This window comes from Salvia hispanica, chromosome 3 (assembly GCF_029641045.1).
Source record: "Salvia hispanica isolate PSC_SH4W2 chromosome 3, Shi_PSC_v1, whole genome shotgun sequence".
NCBI lineage: Eukaryota > Viridiplantae > Streptophyta > Magnoliopsida > Lamiales > Lamiaceae > Salvia > Salvia hispanica.
In genome coordinates this window covers 12,721,377-12,744,155 of record NC_142694.1, presented here as the reverse complement: position 1 = coordinate 12,744,155, position 22,779 = coordinate 12,721,377, and the positions used below count along the sequence as shown (strand labels likewise).

Sequence of the window (22,779 nt, the reverse complement as noted above, 5' to 3'; positions counted from 1 at the left end):
AGCTTAGAGCTTATTTTATGTTCTCTCCATTCTCTTGTGGTTCTCGTTAGAAACATTTTCTTCTAGAAGGACAACTACAATGAGTCAAAATCTTTTTCTCCAAACCTTTACGATTTTTATGATAAAAATGGATTGTAATATAAAAAAAATTAATTCAAAATGATATTCTTTGATGTGTTGATTTGCGACATCAACACTGATTTTGGCATGTCACGTCCACGTTATTTAAAATTACTAACTATTGCACACGTTGTGCATGATTTAAGTTTGTCATATACTTGATAGTAGAAATATATGTTTTTTTCCATGATCCAAATTAATTGATAGTATATTTTCCAGCAATTAACCTTTTATAGCTTGAATTAGAATATTAAAGCGGATAACATATACACATATTGATGATTTTTTTAATAAATAAAAATGCTCAGAAAGGATGGTGGTTTTTTTTAATAATGATTTAACTATAGTTTAATCATAACCTTAAATATACGATGGGATCGGAAGATAGAGGGGGTTATTTTCGACAAAGATCTCGAAAATATGCAAAAATATCTTAAAATCCTTACTTGCTGGGAAAAGAATGAAACTTGCGACAGAAAAGAAAAGAAAAGAAAATTAAAGTGTGAGAATTATTTTATACTGTACTACTATTCTCCAATAACTAATTGCCTAAATAAGGCAATATTTATAAGAAAACTATATCCTATGTTGTTCGACTGCTTAAATAAAACTCAAAGAGCTATGATTATGAATCTGGAATAATAAAGGATTGCATAAGTTACTCCTTATCTAATCATAATCTTTCAATATTGTTTATTGGGTCTTGTGGTCTTGATAAATTGATCTGTTGGGCTTCAAGGAAGCATCAAAGTTTTTGGGCTTGAGGCTGTGTCGGCCAAGATGAGGCTCGTTTAGATTTAATGTTCATCGCGTGTGGTAGATTAGGTTTTAAAAGAACTTATGTAAATAAAATATTGAAGACCGCCTATATTTGTTTTCTGTTTATTGGTTAGTATAATTATTTTAAATATAACCAAAAATGTAGTAATGATTTTCAAATTATATTGTTATTGTCGATTGGGTCCATCATAATTCCGGGTACAACTATCGGCATGCGACGTAAGCTGAATTTTGCTAGGCTCGGGTTTGAAAAATAAAATATTATAAATAAAAAATTTGTGATTTAACTAGCCATTTTTCAAGTTTTCGAGAAAAAAAATGAAAAACACCAATACACCGTATATTAATGATATTAGCTATCGGTTACTCTATTTTTAATTTTGATAATCCATGCAAACTAATTAATAAATAGTCTTAGATCTATCTAGTCATTAACCCATTTGACAATTTTACCGCATGGGATGAATCACGAAAGAGTGAGAGACAGCCAACTTGATCAAACTTTTTTAGGTTTGTTGGAGGGTTTTGCTCCTATTAAGTGTTTATATTTTAGTAACCGAATAAAGAATTAAAATATAAAAACAGGAGTAGTAGAGTAATATAGGTAGACCTGAAAATTTAATCCGCGGGTTTCGGGTATTCCCGACCCAGTCCCAATACCCGACGGGTTTTGGGTACCCGAAACTCGAAATTATGGGTTCAGGTATGGGTTTGGGTAGTTAAGGTTAGAATTTTTCGGGTTTAGGGTACCCGAAATCCGTATTAGGGTACCCGACCAATACCCGATTAACCCCGATTAATTATGTATTTGTGATAAATATTTTTATTTAGTATAGGGCCTATGACCCGTAGGATAAATCTAGGGTAATTTTATTTAATCACACGTAGATTTAATACTTCTTTACATTCGTGTTAGGTTCATGTTGCATTATTTATATTCTTACTTGTTATCTTTTGAAAATAGTATATATTTCATTAGTTATTCTTTCTCCATTTTATTTACATGTTCATTTAATGTCTTAAAAAAAATATTTTAATCTCTTTTATGTTTCAAATCATACCAAAAAAAAATTATTTTAAAATTAAGTAGTGTCTATTTGTCTAATGTCTATGTCTATTTTATATAATATAGAATCATTATCAATAAATAGTAATTATTGTGTTATTTTTAATAATTTCTATTCTCATCACAATTTAATTTATATAAAAGAATAAATTTTAAATATAATAATTCCGGGTTTATGGGTACCCGATTAGTTGGGTTCGGGTACCCGCATCGGGTATTAGGGTACCTGAATTCACATACGGGTCGGGTTGGGTATGATATTTTTTAGATTTCGGGTTCGGGTACCCGAATTTTCGGGTTTGGATACCTGCGGGTATCCAAATTTACACCCCTAAATATAGGCTTCGAGTTACCTCATTTCGAACTATACTTTCTCTTTCAATATTGTAACAATATCTTAGTTAAATGAGTGGTATTGGTAATTGGTCATCTTTAAAAAAAAAGGCAAACTTGCATGTTACCCAACTATATAATGATAATAACATAAAAAAGGTGAAATTGGTAATCTCCCATTCAGCCTTAGTTGGGTATCCATTTCATTTTAATTATATGTCTTATATTTTTATTTTAGAATGTCTCCTATTAAATATTTCACTTGTCCATAATTAAAAAAATTATCTTAGAATTGTTCTGCATTTTAAGAGATTATTTGATTTTGTTAATGAAAATGGTTGAAAAATTAGCATGGTAGTTCTCAGTTTTATATACTGTTGTATTAGTTTATAATGGAAGGCGGGTATAATGATTTAAACGGGATGTGAGGTTCACTTAATAAAAAGAAAAGAAAGAAAAGAGTAGATGGAGTTTTAAAATTTAAATTATGGTCAAATAAAGTAGTAAATTTGTTGATTATTTCGTGAAACCGACGTAGTATCTCAGTTCATGTGTTACAACTAATTTTTGTATTTCACTTTTCTTTTTAAACATTTTAAAATTTGTATTTAATTAAAATAAGATATTTAATAAAGAAGGAATGAAGTATAGTCTTGAAGTTGCCTCGATAATGATACAAGTGCTCGAAACAAAATTGACTCCCGCAACAATTCCCTGTATAGTAATTTTTCACGATTAAAATTAAGAAATCCTGAGTTGAATTAACTTGAGATCGGATTATGTTGTTTGCTCCCAAATCCCAATCTCAGCATATCTCTTGTTCTCTATTTTACTTTAGTCATTGGTGTGAATGCAATAAATAGTCCACCAATTGACTGGAATTAATTATGCTAAAAGTAAAAGTCACATGATCATTTTTGGATCACTTAAAAGGCCCAAATAAAAAACTCGCAAATCAGCCCAATGGAGTCACATGATTTTCACCTTTTTTTTTTTCTTTAAACAGGATTTTCAATCGCATTGTGAATAATACTACTGTAAATCAAAATTATAAAGTTTTTTACATTACACTAGAATTAATTAACTAGTTAAGTGGCGGGTAGGTACGCTAAGTTTCTGATCGACATCGAATAGTAATTTTCGCTAATATTTATGTCAAATAGTATTTTATATGCTGAAAGACAAAATTTTACATATTGTAGTCATATATTTTTCCATCTTAAAAACACTTATGCAGTTATGCTAGCTCAATAAGTGACAAACACGCAAATACTATCAGATTTACTAAGTCCAGATTTATAATTTTAGTTGACAATTAATAACATATCATTATCAGTTGATCAAAGATATGAAGGCATGGCATACATTATTATACTTAGTAATTAATTATGATCAACTCAGCCTTAAACTCGAATAAATTAGTAAAATCACACCGACAACCATCGAAGTTCAAAGAAGGTTCCTACAATCAAACACTGCTTTGATACTCATCAGTTGTAATCATATGGATATCAATAAGGTCCAAAACCCAACACACTCACATTATCACATTTATTGGCAGCAATCGGCGGCTCCACCTCTCCTCTTCTCCACTCCATTTCTCTCCCCTTTTCTTTTCCAGATCCAAATCTACAGCAATTTCACTCCCACCTTCACCTCTAACTATGTAAATTCCACCTCAACCATGAATTGAGCCTCAAATTCACTCCACTATGGGTCCGAATCGGTTTCTCCCCGCCGCGAAAAGGGTTCCGAGAAGGGTCTGGTTAGGGTTCCAAATGTCAATCGTATTACTGGTGGGTGGAAATCACACCTCCTCCAGGTTTTGCACTCGCTAAAGTTTGTGTTTTTCCTGCTTTTTGCTTGCCCCTTTTCTTCAATTTTACCGTAATCGATCTGCATCTTTGAAATATTTGGGAAATTGGATCTGATTCTGAGAAAATGGACTTGAATCTCTTGAAATGGCAACTGCTCCGTGGCCCGATTGTGAGGCGTGTGTTGTTGAGGGCCTTTATGCTTGTTTTAGCACTGATTGTTATCTCTATGATGCAAATGGCCCGTGAGGTTCGATTAATCGAGCCCAATTTGTCCAACATAGACGAATGCCCTTTGAATGTGGGCCCGAACCCCGGTCTCAATCGAACTAATATGCCGTCGGGTTTCACATTTCCTGTGTTCGTGGCTCCTGCCGCAGCAGCTTGCGTAGAAAGTGAGAATATGGTTAGAGCTGTGTTTGAGGAGCTGATGGGGAAGAAGCTCTTGCAGTCGAGTGCAAGAGCATTGTGTGTTGGGGAGGGATCTTCCTCGGCTGTCGTGGCGTTGCGTGGTCTGGGATTGACCAGCGCCTTGGGTGTTGACAAGCACCCCTTTTTCTCCCTTTTCAAGAGGAGATTCCTGTATGAGCTCGGCTTTGAGGATGACAGTTTCGACTTTGCATTCTCGAGAGATCTTGATAGGGTCTCGGTCCCGGCTCTCCTAGTGCTGGAGATCGAGCGTGTGCTGCGCCCGGGTGGGACCGGTGCTATGCTCGTGGGAGGCTGGAGGATTTACGCAGGCGGCCTGGTTAGGTCCGCTGCTACTGTTGCATCGTTCTTGAAGAGCTCCGATGTGGTCCAGTTATGTGGTTTTGGTTCTTTCTCTGTGGTGGTGTTCAAGAAAAGGCTTGAAAATTCTGCTTCTTTTGAGGAGTTTCGTCTCCCTGCTGATTGTCCGTCGGTTGCAACGAACAAGCCCTTCATGAAGTACATCGAGCCCCTTAGATCCGGGCTATTCAAACCAGAGCTTTCGTACCTGCCAGACTTGATGAACATTTCCTCGAGGAACAAATTGGTCTTCATCAACATTGGGGCGGGGGAGTTTGCAAAGAAGAGCATTGCAAAAATATCTAAAAACTACAAGTCGAACTCCAACCACCTCGCACCTCTGCAGAAGTTCGTTGTGGATCATAAAACCTCGGTCCTATCATCTTACGTAACGGACCCAGGTACCAACTTCGTGTACTATCCTGCTCTTGGCGGAGATGCTGCTGCTACTGTCACAGAGTTGAGCTCGGACGAGCATCTGGTTGCGCCCTTGCACGATGAAGCCTTCGACTTCATTAGCTGGTTCGATGGAACAGTAGGCGCTGGAGACTTTGTAGTCCTCATGATGAATGCCAAGTCTGTGGAGCTCAACATCCTCGTGGACATGTTTAAGAGTGGAGCAATATGTCGCGTTGATGAAGTCTTCCTGCGCTGCGAAGACAGTGCAGAGTCTAAGACGATGATGATGGGAAACTGCACCACCCTTTTTACAAGTCTGAGGAAGAGTGGTGTCTATGCCCATCAGTGGTTCGGAGAGTGACTGGTTTGTGTTTGTGTGTTGTTTGTGTTGTTGTTGAATAAAGTGTGGAGAGATGGCGGATTGAGTAGAAATCCACCTATCTAATGTAATGTGTTGAATGTGTAATTCCCTCTTGTCGTTGCTGGAGGAGATGCTATATGTTATGTGTTGCTTTGTTTGCTTTGTGATTTATGCCTCTCCCTAGTTTAAAAGTTAGTTTTATCCGATACAAATAAGTAAACATTATATACAAACTTTATGATATGATTTTTGGTGGTTATGATGAAAACTTAAGATTCGGAAGCCACAGTAAAGAAGCACAAACATATTGTCAAGACCTAGTGCTAAGTGGCACAATTTGATCGATCGGTTCTCAAATATAAATACAATATCTCTAAGATATTTCATTAGCTTTATTGATATTAGTAGTACTATCTTAGTCAGTCTTGGATTTCACGTGATTCCAAAGTGGAGTACTAAATAATAGTACTCTTCCCCTTCCCATGGGGCATATCTTTTGGATACATTGTTTACAAATGGATGTGATAGATGTCAAAGTGCGAAAAGAATAAATTAAGAGAATAAAGTAAAAATAAGTACGATATGAAAAGAGGGTAATCTTTTTTTAAAAAAAGATGACTATCTTGGGACAATCCAAAAAGAAATATGACTCAACTTCCTCGAGACAGAGAGTATAAATTAAATGAAAGCCAGTGTGCAAGCAACAAGAAACCTCAAAGTATGGAATGATCAACCAAACGAATGTTCATAAATACTATGAAGTATAGAATGCACAAAAACTACTTAAATACAAAGGTGCAGTCTAGTATTTTTCCGAAATATATGTACATGTCTATATAGATCAGGAAAACCAGCTAATCGGAGAAGATAAATACGCTCTTAATATTATAGGGAAAATTCCCCGTGCAGCGAGAAATCGGAAAAGTGTTAACAAAGAAGCCTCAGACGTACTTAGTTCTTGGCAACCTACACACCAAGTCTTAACAGGCCCATTACTTATATCTTCGTGTTTCGTAAACCACATACGTAACTGGAGATCATTACCCAAGTGAGTAACTGTTATGAGCAGAATAGCCACAAGAAAAATGGCAGCAGCACGATACTCCCAGTTAGTGTCGTTAACTGAGAGTTTCTGTTCCATTTCCATCAGATGCGTTTCTCTGCAGTCTCTTGCGCTTGCACCAGCACAAAAACTGAGGGATGGGCCCGTCTTCTCCAATGACCCAATCATGCTGCGAGACATTCTCTAGCGTCATTCTTTTTTCTGGATCTGCATAATAAGATCATAGGTGAACCAGGGAATAACAAGGTTGAACTGTCCTCAAAAACAGTAACATGTTTAAAATCAGAGACAGACCTTTGCAGAGAAGGCCCTCAATTAGGTTCTTTAAGAGAGGATTCATCTCGTCAGGGAGCAACAGCGGGCTATTTACAATCTGAGGGTGCATAATTTGTAATCACACAACATGCCAACATAAATGGCATTCAAAAGATACGTGCATCACAAACCATACCTTATCATAAGTGTCCTGAAGCGTCTCCCCTAGAAATGGATATTTCCCCAGAACCATACAGTACAAAGTAATGCCAACCGCCCAGGTGTCGGCAGCTTTTCCATGATAGGTTAGGCCTACATATGGCATGGGTTGGATGATAAGACAATTAGAATATGTAGTTCTGACCAGACCCATCACTGACAGAGAGAGCACAAACCTAAACAGCACTCAGGGGCAGTGAACACAGGAGTTCCTGGAGAGCGTCGAAGATCGTCATTGTCTTCCTATATATAAAAGGGAGCATGTGAGAGAAGAACAGTAGCTGATGTCAATAGGGCAATGCTTTTTTGCAAAGAGAGTAAAAATAGCAGTCACATAAAGTTTAAACATAGCAAGAACACTCTCAGCATGATGGCAAATGATTTTCCTATTAACCAAGCGTACAGCCACAGGATGGGCATAGGTCAGACTGAAGCCCCACAGTTCGTTTGCTTCAGTTATATGCGATGTTTAACCTTTTCATAAGGTTGAATTTCAATTTCAGATAGATGACAAAGCAATATTACTACTACACCTGAGCCTGGTTTTGTTTGACATCTTCATAAGGGATCTACAAATATTTCGAGCATAGCATTATTAAGTAATCAAATAGGAAGCGGACAAGATCCATGTCCTTGAGCAGGAGAAATCAAAAGGTCTAAAATTTTGCCCATGGTGCTAGACTTATTATCATTAATTTAAGCCTCACGACTTTATATTTTCACAGAAAAAATTCATAGATGGCTGAATAACAGCTCAAGACATAAACTATCATGTTGTGCCCCCTGTTAGTTGTCCAGGGGGGGACAGAGGTTCAGGAGAAACAAAATCTCTACCGAGGCTCTCCAGCAAACATATGAACACAATGCTGAAAACAAAGAAATATATACAAGGAAAAATCATTTACCTCAAAAACCTGGCTGACGCCAAAATCCCCTATCTTGACTGTGCCAGAACTTGTGACTAGTAAGTTATCAGGTTTGATATCTCCATGCACTATATTCTGTTGATTGCAGGAAATAAATCATACGCAATGTGAAAGCGCTTGAGAATTTGAGTGAGCAGCAAAAAAGCTAAACAGAACTAAAATGGCAAAAAAGTAACCATTGTACACTAGGTTAAACTTATCAACCATAAATTAGCACAACACTGGCAATAGCAGAGCATCGGCTTATATAATATCCAATCTCATCTTAAGATTCTTAACTAAAACGCTGAAACGAAAAAAGTTGTAAGCAGTAGTACAACAAACAACACAATCATCTTACCAAGCAAAAGAACTACATCGAATCATCAACAGAAAATATCAATTTCTTAAGAAACTTTGATAACAACTAAAGCATAATGTAGTTAAGTATCCTAGTTGAAGAAATTAAAAATTAGCTAAACTGATTAGAAGACCTTGGAGAGGTCTGTAAATTTTAAACGAGAAAATCTATTATAGGCGAGATTTTGCTAATTCCTCACACAAGTTAACATTGATCAGTAATTTATACAAGAACCTAGGAACTTTATTTCATGGTTGATATTAGCATATAGTGAAGTGGAAGATAAATTGCATGCATACTATACACCAAGCACAATTGACTGAGATTTTCACTGATATATGATTTCTAGAATTATACTTATTAGGGAAGGTAGGTTCGTACATGAGCATGGAGGTAAATCAAACCAGAGACTACATCACGTATGTATTTCCGTGCAGTTTCTTCTCCAAGACAGCTAGGTGGACCAGCGCCATCAAAGACCCACTTGCCCTCCACATATTCAAGAACTGCACAAAAGTAGGAAATTGGTTGAACAACAACAAATATTGACTTAGGGAGAGGGCATAACTAGGAAAAGCATATGATACCCATATACAAGTTATCGTCCGTTGGGTCATCGATAACCTCGACAAGATTGACTATATTGGGATGACTCAGCACTTTCATGATTAAAACCTAAAAACATAAAAACTCGTTATCATGTAGAACATAGAGAATTAGATAATATTAAGGTTACAAAAGTAAGACCAGAGTAGTTTCTTCAAACTGAGAGCTAACCATCAAGAACAAATATTTAAGAGGGTCATCAATCTACCTGCTAAAGGACAAATTAACAATAATGAAGAACGTGAAAATAAGTATTACCTTGTTTTTTAACAGCCCACACACTATACTACTTAAGCTTTAAGATGATGTGGTCAATTAATTTGGTACTAGAGTAGGGGCAAATGAAATGTTATTTATTATATTCACATTGCAGAGCTCTACTAAAAACACATTCATGATAGCTTCAATGGAAATTGAGTTGCATCAACGCAAGGGACCAAACTAATATTCAAATGATACTGATCTCTATTAGCTAAAGTTTCTAGATTAGATTTCCATTTCACCGACACATAGCTTAAGAAGTGTACACTCAACCTGCTTTTGACCCTGAAATAGTAATTTCAGAACGCATAGTAATAAATCATCAATACCTCACGACGAACATCACTCAATGCAGTTTCTGAGGGTGAAACTCTCAGCTTTGATAAATGAGACTTGTGAAAGATCTGGTACCCAAAAATAGAGAATAGATGGTTATTTGTATTAGAGGTTTTTATTATCATTCATAAACACCTTGAAAACAAGGAAAATGCATTCATAAAATAACACATTTAATTGCAGAAAAAATAATGCAAAATACTTGAGCAAACATGAGAGAAGACACCACCTTTATTGCGTAATATGTTCCATGTAAACGGCTTTGGTAGAGAACCTGCACAATAACATGTTTAATTCAGAACTTCATATCTAGAAGCTATAATCTCCTAACTATATGCTCACCACTTTCCCATAGCTACCAGCGCCAATCTTCCGCACCCGGACATATTCATTAATGGTCTTGTTTCCATTTTCATCCTGGACGTAAACCAGTTAATATGAGCTTTGCATCAATGATGATAATGCAGGCTAAAACACTGCATTAATAAAGGAGATCCACTTGAATGAGATCAGAACAAAATGACATGGCCAACCACTCTACCAAAATAAATATATGCCAGAAGTTTTACTGCCCCGCATGTTGGGAATGTTTCCGCAGACAATTGGCTTACATTTAGGCTTCTCTGATTTACTTTAGTAATCTTTGCAATATCAGGTAAAATTATCTCAGCATGAAGCATAAGACCATCATGTTAAGTCGATAACCAAACATTCCAGTGATTGCTTACTTACACTCAATGGGAAAGGTTCACACTTTCGTCTTTTTCTTCTTCTACTTATTCTAAGTAACTTAAGTTTTTTCTGTAAGGAGGGGTATTTTGGGTTTAAAGGACAAAAACCTTGCATATTTTCCCCATACTTCATATAAAAGCTTCAAAGTATTGGAACAGTCTAGCTAGTTAAAATTGTATCATGTTGATGATTCAGTTCAAATCCTCACATCCAGAGATGTTATAGCAGCACAAGATCCATATATGCTTGAGAAAAAGGCACAAATCAATACTTGCTCTGCAACTTACCTCCGAACGAACGACACTGTCGGTTTCCTTAACAGGGAACTCCCTACATATCAACTCGTGTTGAATCAAGTTCGTGAGAATCTCGAGTGATCGTTTTGCTGGGCTTTGAAAGTCAAGGTCATCCGCATTTCCAGACCCATCCGTATCATCCTGGAAACTACTACCCTGCTCATCTTCGGGATCATCATGCAACAATAACTCCTCACTTACATTCTTGCTAGTTGCCTTGGTGGGTTTTGTCACCTTCTTGGGACTTTTCAGAAATGAGAAACCAAAACACCCACAGCAGCCCATTTCTGTCACTTTCTCGATCGAATTCCTCTTAGCGAACATCCCAGTACCAAAACTCTGGCCCAAGAATTTACACACTCTAAGATAATTCTCAACTGCAAAACCTGAAAAAATAGACATCAAAACGATAAGACAATATGCTCTCCTAGCAAGCAGCAATAAGGCAGATGGACAAATCTTTGAATAATGTTGACCATGGAATAGGAAAAACTATAACTTTTTCATATTCAAGGACTCCAATTTGTTGTTCTAATTGAAGTAAATTCAAATATAGCCAATAAAGTTCTCACCTTGTCTAGAGAAATAGGCCAAGTGGGCTTCAGGCGCCCAGTCAGCAACGTTATTCCAGAGGATACCATTCAGCAAAATGAAATAAGGAATTGAAAAAATTGATCCATATGCGATTCAAGGCCGACATCGCTTAAACTTCACTTCAATTAGTGCTCCAATTTACAAAAGAGTCAAAACGCAATGGACGCCAACCCCTTAAAATGAAGTTAATTTCAGAATAAAAGGGAGAAGAAAAAAAAAGGCTTTGCATCCAGAATATTGGTAATTCTACATCAACCAAAACTCAAATTCAACAAGTGACAGTAAAATCAATAGACTTAAAAGAAAAAAAGTAGCGTCTCTTACAGGCGTAGTGGAGATTGTGTCAACAACGGCTGCTATTAAGCCTAGCTAACAGAGCGAACAGCGAGCTGATTCTCATTGACTCAATTCAAAAATCGGAGGATATTTCTCTGCAACTTTGTGGAAATTTGACGGCGGGATCCGATGATTGAGATGGGTTCGTCTTGGTTTTGTCCGAATTAACGGAAAGATGGGAGGATTTGGGGTGAAGGCCGGAAGCGACGGTGGGAATTTGTAGTGGAGAGATCGTCGGGGCAAAACCGGAAATATAACGTGCCAAGATAAATCAATATTTAGAAACTTTACTTAATTACGGGTTATTCAAATTAAGCCCAAAAGTCATTCAGAAAAGCCCAGATTAGTCAAATCCGGCCCATGTTTAGTGGGGCCGCGCGCATGCTGCACTTCTTTAATATATTTCCCACTCAAATCCAAACACTCTCAATCTTCTACCATGGCGAGAAAGCAATTGCCTTCGGGGAGGAACAGAAACCCCAACAACGATTCCACCAGCCCCGCCACAACAAAGAATTCTCCTAAAACCATCGGGAACAGCAGCAACGGAAGCCGAAACAGAATCACGGAGGCCGCCAATGGCGATGCTTCCAGCGAGGATACGGAAGTATCCGTTGTTCCGTCCTCGAGTGTGGAATCGGAAAACGATGAGGCCACGGATTCCAGTGAGGCGGAGGACGACGGAGTAGAACAGAGGAGCTCGAGCAACGAAGAAGAGGAAGAAGAGGTAGAAGAGGAAGAAGAAGAAGGGGAAGGGGAAGGGGAAGGGGAAGAGGAAGAGGAAGAGGAACAGGAACAGGAACAGGAAGATGAAGATGAAGAAACGAAGCCAAATAGCGTTAATAGGAAAGGCAAAAGGGACAATGCGAAGAGTAAGGGGAAAAAGAGAAGTAGAAAAGAGGAAGACGAATCGGAGGCGGAGGAGAAGGGCGAGAACGCGCAGTATGTGTTTCCGATGAAGCGGATCAATCGGATTGCTAAGGTCGAGAATCCTGATCGTAAGTTTTTCCAGGAGGCGGTATTCGTCATCAATAAAGCTTCGGTATGGATGTTTATTGAATTCTAATTTTTGATTGAATTCTGATTTCGAGGAGTTAGGGTTTGCTTGCAAAAAATTCTAGCATTGATGCAAATACGTGTTGTGCTACTTAATTGACATTTTTAGAAGATTTGAGGCTGAGCAATTCGAACTGCTTATCATAACTCATGAATTTAGATTTTATATATCAGATAAAATTAGGGTAGAATTTGTTCCATGAGCCGAAGATCTATGTATCTCCCTTTGCTGGATTTGATAGTCTCTAGTGAGGTATGGCAAGGTGAGAGTACGTGTTATTTTAACCCAATCTATAGTCTGGGGATACGAGGGGGAAAATACATGAATGCTGCTTATCGTATGTGAGGTTGGCATCCCCGAATATGAAATGTGGATAAAGATGCAGATATTGCTCCATTATGTCTTTGATGTGGTTTGTCTTTTTGTGATTGGGGCAGTGTATATGAGCATTGTAGTTAGAACTTTAGTGAAAGAACAAAATGCTCGTGTTATTGCTGTTTCTAGTGTCGTGTTATTGTCATTAATTGCTACAGATCTCATTTTGAGAAAGATTAAGTTAAATTTGCTACAGGTCATCTGAGTTCTTGACACGTGTTGTCTAATTCGGCATAGACTCTTAACTGTTAGTGAATACATTTAATCAAGACGACACATTCATGATGCACGTGGATAACCTAGACAATTCAGTTTTAGTAGAGATGAAGCTTTTATACATGCTAACTTGAATGCATTATTTGATTTTTTTTTTCTGCATTATTTTGGTTTTGAGGTCATTTTTATTCGATATTACAAAAATTATGCAACTTTAGTTGTGCGTTGTATAACTAATGCCCAAATCTCTAACTCTATATCCGGGGAAAATAGAAAGAGAAAAGAGTGAACCCCTTTGACCTCTGTTTATGTGCGCATTTGTGTACTTCTGCTCCCTTCCGATCAGTTCACGTTTAGGTAAAAAGCCTATACCACACACCAATTAATATAAGACATAAGGAATTGTTTTGCCTTTCTCTGAACAATTATTGCGCTTCTGCCACAATGTATTTAACTAAATTTATACCTGATTTGTCTTCTCACTGAAGTTATTTTTGCATCGAGTTTGTATGGATGAGTTATATACTATGATCCAACAGCTCCAGTAGTCCAGTTTGATGGAATAGATAGAAATATAAGATCAACACTACTGAATATCCCCTTCCCAATATGGGCCAAAGGATAGAAATATTTCATTGTATATAACATCAGGTGTCATCATACATGAATGGTGTTTTGAGAAGGAATTTAAATTTCTCTAATATGACAAGAGTTTCGTATTAATTGAGGAACTGTTCAATTGTTGGATAAAGTGTCATTGACCTTTAAATATCTGAAATTTACTAAGGTATTGAAACTGAACTGCCTGGGCTTAATTTTTCATGTGTTACTGGCCTTGTGGTTGCAGGAGAAGTTTCTTCAAGTTTTCTGCAAGGAGGCATATGCTTGCGCATTTCTTGAAAAGAAAAAACAGATTGCTTACAATCATTTGTGTAATGCTTCTTCTTTCTATTACTTTGTTCCTTTAATTTTAAAGTGAAGCATCATTCGTCCATGATACATGCTACTATGCCTTCATATGCATTTTGAATGCTAAGAATAAGCATGGTGTTGCTGTCTGTTATTCCTTTTCTGGAGTTCAAAGTGCACAATACATCACCTTGAAAATCCATTTATAGTTGTAACAACTGAGGTTGCTACCGTTTTATCATTTATATTACAATCTTTAGGTTGCTCTACCACCTCAAGATTGTAATTTAAATGATTTTAAAATGGTATCTCACATAAATTGTATCATCCACCATTGGAACTCTTCATTCATTTTGCTATTTCACTAGCAAATTGTGTGAGGCTATTATTGGTACGGTGACTGAGAAGAGATCCTCACAGGATGACAGCGGATGAGCCAGTGCAAAGGAATAAGTAATTTGTTAGTGTTAACTGAAGATGAGTTCGTTGTACATAGTTTGGTACAAATATTATTGAAGTTAATACAACTAGTAACTGTTTGAGATGAAATAGTGCATTACAATCGACATATATTTGTATTTAACTAAATTTATACCTGACTTGCTTTTAATCCTGTGTACAGCTTCAGTAGTTTCCAAACGGAAGCGATTTCAGTTTATCTCCGGTACTTTTCTTCCTTTCAGTACACTGATCTCGTGTTTTGGTGTTTGTCTAATTCTTTCTTAAGAGTTAATTCGCATCGCCATTGTTTGTGCTCTTAGATTTTGTTCCTGAGAAGACGAAGGCGAAGGATGCTTTAGCACTAGGGGAAGAGGCTGAGATGACGAAGGCTAAGGAGAAATAATCTGGATTGAGTGTACAATCTTTCACCAGTCTCTTTCTTGCCTGCATTTTCTAAGTGGCAAATTCTAATGAAGAATTTGTAGAAGATAAGCTCTTTTTTTTTTGTTTTGAGTGATTCATTTTTTTCTTTTTCTATAGCTATATGAGCTTGCGGCTACATTATTGTTAACTTTATTGAAAAAATGCAAGCTTCCTCCTGGTAGAAATCATAAATCTGGGTAGTGTTTTCCATTCTACTCCCTCCGAAAGTTTGGCACATTTTTCCATTTCTGTCCGTCTCACAAAATTTGTCACATTTCACTTTTTACCATTTTTTATAGTGGACTTCATATTCCATTAACTTATTCTCACTCACATTTTATTATAAAACTAATACAGTACTATATAAAAGTAGAACTCGCATTCCACTAATTTTTTCAATTCACTTTTCAGTACATTTCTTACTATTCGTGTTTGGTCAAAGTGTGATAAAATTTGTGGGATGGAGGAAGTAGTTTTTCTAATTTGAAATATAAAAATTTCTACTACTATATTAATTAGGTTCCGATCAGCTTCATGCCTTCATCTATGTAAGCTCTATGTACAACGGAGTAATACTTTGTCTCAAACTCTTCTACAATTTTCTTTTTGGGACATCCCATTTAATATTAAACAGTTTTCAAAATAAAAACATAAGAGATTTTTTATATGCTTAAGAATTAGTAATGACTCATTTAACTTTAAATTAAGAAGAAAGTCAAACTAAACTCCTTTCTTTCTCTACACGTTGATTATCCACACCAAATATCTCATTCTCTCCTTGATCTCGTAAGAACCTTAGTAGTTAGTTCGGTAATGACGGCTAGGTTAGGGTTTGTGGTGGTTTGTGAAGATGGTTTGTGTCTTCTTCTTTCTCATTTGCGATTGTTCGGTAAATGATAGCAGTCTTCTGTAGATCTGTGGAGACTATGGTTGTGTTGTGTCTAAGCCTTCATTATGAAATGTGTACACTTTTAGATAGTAGTAGAGTACTTCTTTACATTTTTGTTTTTGTAATAAAATAGATATAGTCTTATCTTGTATAGATCTGAAGTTTTGATATTTGTTATTAGTTTGTGTTTGTAAGTGTAATTGGCATGTTGATCGTGAGATTGATCAAATCACACTTGTGTAAAAAGATGTCTCATTAATTTGAAGTGAATCTTGGCGAATCTGATCCCAATACTCATAATTATGAAATGGAAAACTATCACCCACCACTCGGTCCAAAGTTATTTTTCCTTCTTCCTTAAAATGTGATCATTAATAGATTTCCATATTAAACCCTATACTAATAGATGAAGAGAAATGTTTTGCCAACCAAGCCGCATCTTGATATTTAAAGAATATAAATTCCCTATATAAACAAAAACTAAGGAAGATTGCCATATAGTATCAAATTTTAAGAAGGGTGGTTACGTTTTCTTAGTTTATTCCAACTTTATTTTATTGTTGCACATAGTCCACAAGATAAAGCATAAGATGCAACACCATTCTAACAATCCACAAGGAAAAGGACAAAGACAATACAATAAAATCACAAAGGAAAATCAAGCCATAATAATATCATCACTATTCAAAATATACTACTACTAGTACACAATAAAAAAAACAATGCACATGACGCTTCCATCACTATTCAAATAAAGCACAAGTCGCATAATTTCACTATTACTACTTCACAAACAAAACACACACACACTGATAAGATGTCACACACAGTCAATTAAAATTACCAACGACAGAAAATTTGTTAAATCTGAAGGCACATGGAATAATCCCTTTAACAGAACGTTACAAACATCCGTGGTCCAAGAAATGAAACCCTAAAATTCCACTAAAATAAAAAAACAGAAATAAAAACAAAACAAAAAAAAAATAACCTTTCTACAAATGCAACACAAATTTGAAATAAGAAGAGGACCCTCCTCTCTTCTGACAGTTCACAAGATCGATCTATTCTGTTTTGCATGTCTTGTTTGGAAGCTTTTTGTCTTCTCACTTTTCACCTCAAAATCGAATCCACCATTCTTTTTTCACCTCAGTGATTTCTGTTATAATGGCCCATCTCCATCGTAGCAAAGAAATTGGACTTCAACTCCTTCCCTCCGACCCCGAGAAAATCCCGAGTCAGGCTGCTCTCCCCTTCCATCACCCTCTGATTCTTGCTTCCCTGATCATCTTTCCCACGGGCCGAGCTCGAGAAGGAGGAAGGGCTCATGAGGCCGAACCCAGCCGCGCTTCTAGTGGAGCCCATCTGAGCCGCCTTGTGCAGCAATGCAGTTGCGGACATGGGAGCTGCTGCTGCTTGGTGAGTGTAATAAAGTGAGGAGGGAGTTTGGGACAAACTTGATTTGTTGTCTTCCTCTTTCAGCACTCCTCCGAGGAAAGATTCCTCCTCCTGCCCCCGGCTCAGCCACTGGCTCTGTGAGTCCAGCTGTTGGTGGATGATTTCCTCTTGCAATCTGCTCGCATTAGTATTCAAGAAAGTGTTTTCGTTAGACGAATTCGGATAATTTGCAGACTCCAGCCACAAGGGGAACCGGTTAATCTGGCTCCCCGGCTCGAAAACCCCAGAAAAATCCACATTATTGTTACTATTGTTCTGGAAAGCATCCATCACTAGCCCGTTCCTGTTGCTGAACCTCGCGCTCTCTTCCACCAGCGCGTCGCAGAAGGCTCTGTGCGTGATGAAGCTATCTTTTCTGCGTTTTTTTGTTAGCGTTAGTCTCAGAAAACAACGAAGATGATGATGAAGAAGAAGAAGAAGAGGAAGTGATGATAGTAGACCTAGAAAAGAGGGTTCCGCAATCACACTTGTATTCTCTGGTGCCACAAATCTTGTTGTGAGCTTTCCAATCAGACATGACTGCGTATTTCTTGGAGCATTTGTCGCACTTCCACTTCTTCTCGCCGTGCTTCCTGCTGTAGTGCTTCTTGATCCCGGTGAGATCTCCGAGAGCCCTGGACGGGTGGTGGTGCGCGCATGTCTTCTCGGGACAGATGTACACCTTCTTCCTCACCACCTCCTCCTTGTTCCGCTGCTTCAGCTTCCACGGCAGGTTGTGCCCTCGCCGGTGCAGCTGCAGGTTCTGGTCCCTCTGGAAACCCTTGTTGCAGATCTCACACACGAATCTGTTCGTCGCCATCAGAGACTTGGGCGACATCGCTATCACTTCCGCATCCGGATCTGCATATTACCATCATCATCAAAGTCATCAATCAATAAACATAAATATAAATATAAATAGGTGTGTTTGCTCTTCTTGCCTGGTGTTCCGGGGAGGTTTCGCTTCCGTTTCGAGGGATTGATATTGCTAGGGTTTGGATTGGTGGGGTTGATGGTGAATTGCTCTTGAATGAGCCCTCTCAGGGGAGGTGGATTCACCGAAGATAGTTCGTCGTTAATCGACATCATTCTCTTTCAAATTTCTAGTTTTGTTATGTGTGTGAGGAAGCAAGAATTTGGGTGGAAATGGATAAAAACACTATTTGAGTGTAGGTTTTTGGGTCAAGGCAAAGTGGAGGCAAACGTTTTTACTTATTCTTGCATATTTTGCTGAAAATAAGACGAAGGAAAGCAATTAGCCATGAAAACCTAGGTGAGCTGAGGTGATGAGGAGAGAGGAGAGAATATTTTAGGTGTATGTTTCTCTCTCCTTATCGTATATGGCTGCTTCTGCTGCTAAGAGTCGGTCAGGATGGACTCTCCTTGGACCACCCTCTCTCTTTATGTATATATCTCTATCTATGTGTATATATATTTGAAGGGGCACTGATTACCACGAAATTTGAATTTTACTAACAATGATTAGTAATTATTGAATGTATATATTGGTGTATGTATGTATGTAATTCCTCACTCCCATTTCGCTGTCTTATAGTTAATTTCAAATATAGTAATTTTTTAAAATTCGTATCGAATCAAAATGGGACTATAAGAATGGACGGAGGTCAAAATCAGGTCTACCACTTCTCTTCCTGTAGAAGGAAGTGCAAATTTGCTCAGATAATTACGACAATTAGTTAGTTAATTTTTTCTTATATGCATTTGAAACTTTTTCAAGTAAAGCTAGTAGTAGTATATTTGAATTTTTGTCAATACTTGTAATTTATACTGATGCGGTGTAATATGTACGTGTGAAATTAAATATTACTACTATAAGGTAGAGGATTAGGTGAAGGTAACGTAACCAATCTCAGATCGTTGAACCCCAATAAAGTGAGAAATTCTCTAGAAAAGTGTGAGTTAAATAAAATGAAACTGCTGCAACAATTTCTATAGTCTGAGCTAATAGTTGAATATTATTGCTTGAAATTTGAAAACGAGTAGTACAAATTTGATTTGAGAGAATGGAGAATTATTATTTGAGAGATTTGGGAATTTGGGGAATTCAACAAAAAAAAGGTTATGAAAAGTTTACGGGGGGAAAGTGAAAATGATTACGCCATGATTGTTTTTACTTTTGGGTAGTAGTACCATTTTTCGTGTGGGTGTGTGTGCGAGAGAGATTTTTCCTTTTTCTTGTCTTATTGTGATTAACTTCAGAATATATATATATATATATATATATATATATATATATATATGTTTGTCTATATATGCATGGTTGGTATATTTTTGTGTCAATGGTGTTTTTAACACTTCCAATTACAGTACTATTCAGTTCAAAATTATAAGAATCAATGCTTTCTTTTTCTATATCTATTTTGCATTGAAAATGTTATAATTAATCTCATTTCTTTTAAATCCATTTGTGTACTTTCCCTTCGTTATGCATAACTTAAATAAACAGAATTTAAAAGTTGTTCATAATGTACTCAAACTCAAGACATTTAGCTTCGGACATTAACCATTACCTTTTGAGCAATCCACACAATTTGTTTACTTTCTTTGTCCTTATGATTCATTGAGAGAAGTACGAAATCATATATGATTCATATCCCACTATAATTGTGCTTGATTTTTTGTGACATAATTGGACTTAACATTTCCAGCCTATATACATTACGCAATAGTGGGCCTAAGTCTGGCTTGAAAGATATTCAACTATAAATTTCTAAACTTTTATGGAGAAATTAAGTAATGGGCTTCAAGGTTTTGATACTACTAAACTAGAGATGTTCAAATTGAGCTAGGCCCAAGAAAAAGAGCCTAGAATGAATGGAGTTTGTAGATGCGTTTACTAATTATGAAAATTTTTATGGAGTATGAGGAGAAATTTGAATACTGGTCTCTTCATCTTATTAAAGATAATTATTTTTTTGAATGACAAATATTATAATGAGAAAAGATAATAAAAAAAACAAATATTATTTTAAAGTGACATTAATAATAACTTATTAAAAGGTTAGTGTCGCATTTATTAACATACTAGGAGTACTACACATGAACATTAATGTAAAAGTCATTTTGAAGTGTTAAATTGTACTCCAGTAGAATGTACAAAATTATGATTTGTTGCATTTTTTATTAATTTTATTTGTTTATTTGTGTTGTGAAAGTTTAAGGAATTGGTCTGATTCTTCATCCACTGCGATGCGCTTCGAGCCCTACCTCAAGAGCGCCTGCAAGGCTTTCATCATGGAGCTCCGCCCTACCATCATCGCCGACGACAATCCGAACAAGGACATCAATTTCGCCTTCTACAACCTCCCCTTGGTGAAGAAGCTCAGGGAATTGGCCACCGCCAAGATCGTCAAGCACGTGGCCGTCAGCGGCGTCGTCACATGCACCAGCGAGGTCCGACCCGAGCTCCTCCAAGGCACTTTCAAGTGCTTGGAATGAGGAAGCGTTATTAAGAAGGTCGAGCAACAGTTCAAGTATACCGAGGTTTGTTTCGCACTCTGTCACTGGAATTGAACGGATGTATTTGCCTATATCTTGTTGTTTAATTGAGAATTTTATGAATTGAAACCGTAAATTTAAGTATTTGATCTCTGTTTATATTGTTGCTTTTGTGCCTATGGTTTGTCTTGATTTCTCTAGCAGCTTTAACTCCATTTGCAACACAATGAATCATTTTGTAACTTTGGGAGATTGTGTGAATGATTAGGGGTGCAGATTGTGGCTCTGCAGTGTTGATAATGCATTTTTTTGGATTTGTTCTGCGATATGTCTAAGTAATTTCTCATAGTAACTATGGTTGTGTTCATTCTGGACTTATATCTTTCGGTTGTTGAGTCTAAAGTGTGTATTGATAATTTGAGCTGTTATTTGTCAAGTCCCATACCCTTTTTTGTTGTTGTTTGTTCAATGTGTTTGCTTGGAGCTGTGTTCTGTTCGTTTTTGTGGAAAAAATTAATATTGCAGTGATGATATTGTTGTTTTGCCATGAACTTTCATTGTTTTCAAATTATGTAGGATGGTTAACGAAAGTCAGCGAAAGAGGTCGGAGTCAAAGACAATTGTTATTATAATCGAGGTCATCGTCCGGACTCATATGAACGAGACGTTCTCAGATTTGAAAAACAAAAACTGATACTCGATGGGCTGCCCTAGTATGTGAGTTTTTTCTTCGCATGTGTAGACATCGCAGCTGTATTGGATGGAGAAGATGTATTTTGTGGAATTGTGGTGGAATGAGGGTACCAAGAAGGTGTTGCATGGAGAATGAGAGAAGGATGGCGCCAAAGTTAAAGAAAGTAGCCGCCATTTTACTTCCCTGTAGAATCAACATGTAGAGCTGCTCCATACTCAAGGATATTATTGACATTTCCCTTATTATCCACATGAGGGTAACTCTTAACCAATTTCTACCAAACATTTGATAGTGTGGTTTCTGAATTTGGAAAAAATGTACCAAACACTGTTATACCATGGAAAACATTATCCGTAAAAGTAAGAAAAACTCTGTATACGTGAAACCTTGAAAACCCTTTTTTGCTACCAATCACACCCTTTGTATACAATGTCTGAAAATGTGGAGGGGCTTGAGGCAGCTGTCTCCATAGCCTCACAAAATCACAATCCAACCCCATTCTGCCATGACATGATGCACAATAATGGAGATAAAGATAAGGCACACTCTTTATCCAATTCTTATTTTTATTTTCTTCCATTTCGTCAAGATCCAACAAAAACATAGTTATAGTAGTACAATACAAACACAAGACAATAAAAAAAAATTAGTGTTTCGTACTACTAGAAGTTTTAGAATCAACATAAAAAAGATTGATAAGAAAAATTAGAAAGTAGCTACGCCAGTTTGAGGCGGCGAGCGGCGGCTAGAGAGTTGATCATCGTGGGATTGAGAGGGGTAGTAGTGGTTAGCAATGAGTGTAGAGATTAGAACAACACCTAAACAAAACACTGCGTAAAACTGCCTGCTCAACTTGGCCAAAGAAACACCCATCTCCATCAACTCCTTTTTCAATCACAAATTAAACCCCTTTTTCCAAATATAAGTATCACTATATGTTTATTGCAGAGCTTCAAATGTAGTACTATAATAGATATATAAGTGTGTGTGTGTGAATGAAATATATAGACATATGTTCCGGCAAACAAGGGGCACAGCAGCAACAGCAGGCTCTATTTATAGGATCAATTATCCTCTGCCAAATTCTCTTTTATCCTTTGTCCCTCCAACATCTACATAACTTATCTCAAATAAGTATTTTAGTTATTTCTTTTTGGTAGTAGAAAATGAGAATAAATTGACTATTATTTCGATGAAATTACTAAATTTTTATTATTGAATGGAACTAGTTTAGTTACTACAATATTGTCAAATAGTAGTATCCATTATTTGAT

At 36.8% G+C, this 22,779-nt stretch overlaps 4 protein-coding genes across 5 annotated transcripts; 2 read left to right on the top strand and 2 right to left on the bottom strand.

Annotated features, from left to right (window-relative positions):
* The first annotated feature begins 4,098 nt into the window (after positions 1-4,098).
* LOC125209254 (peptide upstream protein) lies at positions 4,099-5,810 on the top strand. The gene has a single exon (XM_089069463.1). It carries the CDS (start codon positions 4,241-4,243, stop codon positions 5,639-5,641), a length of 1,401 nt encoding a protein of 466 aa, XP_088925589.1. The 5' UTR covers positions 4,099-4,240; the 3' UTR covers positions 5,642-5,810.
* Positions 5,811-6,367: 557 nt separating this feature from the next.
* Positions 6,368-11,845, bottom strand: LOC125214616 (serine/threonine-protein kinase GRIK2-like). 2 transcript variants are annotated; one of them, XM_048115714.2, is made up of 13 exons: positions 11,594-11,845; positions 11,248-11,442; positions 10,667-11,061; positions 9,990-10,064; positions 9,877-9,921; positions 9,641-9,715; positions 9,032-9,119; positions 8,826-8,950; positions 8,084-8,179; positions 7,355-7,421; positions 7,156-7,271; positions 6,999-7,077; positions 6,368-6,911 (listed from the first exon to the last, which is right to left on the bottom strand). In XM_048115714.2, the coding sequence occupies exons 3-13, from the start codon at positions 10,997-10,999 to the stop codon at positions 6,760-6,762; spliced, it is 1,251 nt and encodes a 416-aa protein (XP_047971671.1). In that variant the 5' UTR covers positions 11,000-11,061; positions 11,248-11,442; positions 11,594-11,845; the 3' UTR covers positions 6,368-6,759. The 2 variants fall into 2 exon arrangements, with proteins under 2 accessions (XP_047971671.1, XP_047971672.1); XM_048115715.2 differs by lacking the exon at positions 11,248-11,442.
* A 184-nt stretch (positions 11,846-12,029) lies between these two features.
* NF-YC10 (nuclear factor Y, subunit C10) lies at positions 12,030-15,236 on the top strand. Its single transcript, XM_048115716.2, has 4 exons — positions 12,030-12,647; positions 14,101-14,185; positions 14,785-14,826; positions 14,924-15,236. The coding sequence occupies exons 1-4, from the start codon at positions 12,045-12,047 to the stop codon at positions 15,004-15,006; spliced, it is 813 nt and encodes a 270-aa protein (XP_047971673.1). The 5' UTR covers positions 12,030-12,044; the 3' UTR covers positions 15,007-15,236.
* A 1,536-nt stretch (positions 15,237-16,772) lies between these two features.
* Positions 16,773-18,753, bottom strand: LOC125215175 (zinc finger protein JACKDAW-like). The gene is made up of 3 exons (XM_048116515.2): positions 18,294-18,753; positions 17,814-18,213; positions 16,773-17,728 (listed from the first exon to the last, which is right to left on the bottom strand). Exons 1-3 carry the CDS (start codon positions 18,439-18,441, stop codon positions 17,065-17,067), a joined length of 1,212 nt encoding a protein of 403 aa, XP_047972472.1. The 5' UTR covers positions 18,442-18,753; the 3' UTR covers positions 16,773-17,064.
* Between the last annotated feature and the right edge of the window lie 4,026 nt (positions 18,754-22,779).

Bases quoted from the DNA above. Each gene is read 5' to 3' on its own strand.
- LOC125214616 (XM_048115714.2), bottom strand. From the start codon at position 10,999: ATGTTCGCTAAGAGGAATTCGATCGAGAAAGTGACAGAAATGGGCTGC. The intron at 9,922-9,989 runs GTGAGCATATAG...GTTATTGTGCAG, and splicing joins CTGGTAGCTATGGGAAAGTG to GTTCTCTACCAAAGCCGTTT. The intron at 6,912-6,998 runs GTCTGTCTCTGA...CTTATTATGCAG, and splicing joins TGAGGGCCTTCTCTGCAAAG to ATCCAGAAAAAAGAATGACG.
- LOC125209254 (XM_089069463.1), top strand. From the start codon at position 4,241: ATGGACTTGAATCTCTTGAAATGGCAACTGCTCCGTGGCCCGATTGTG.
- NF-YC10 (XM_048115716.2), top strand. From the start codon at position 12,045: ATGGCGAGAAAGCAATTGCCTTCGGGGAGGAACAGAAACCCCAACAAC. The intron at 12,648-14,100 runs GTATGGATGTTT...TTGTGGTTGCAG, and splicing joins TCGTCATCAATAAAGCTTCG to GAGAAGTTTCTTCAAGTTTT. The intron at 14,827-14,923 runs GTACTTTTCTTC...TTGTGCTCTTAG, and splicing joins GCGATTTCAGTTTATCTCCG to ATTTTGTTCCTGAGAAGACG.
- LOC125215175 (XM_048116515.2), bottom strand. From the start codon at position 18,441: ATGATGTCGATTAACGACGAACTATCTTCGGTGAATCCACCTCCCCTG. The intron at 18,214-18,293 runs GCAAGAAGAGCA...GGTAATATGCAG, and splicing joins AAACCTCCCCGGAACACCAG to ATCCGGATGCGGAAGTGATA. The intron at 17,729-17,813 runs GTCTACTATCAT...AAAAAAACGCAG, and splicing joins TGCGGAACCCTCTTTTCTAG to AAAAGATAGCTTCATCACGC.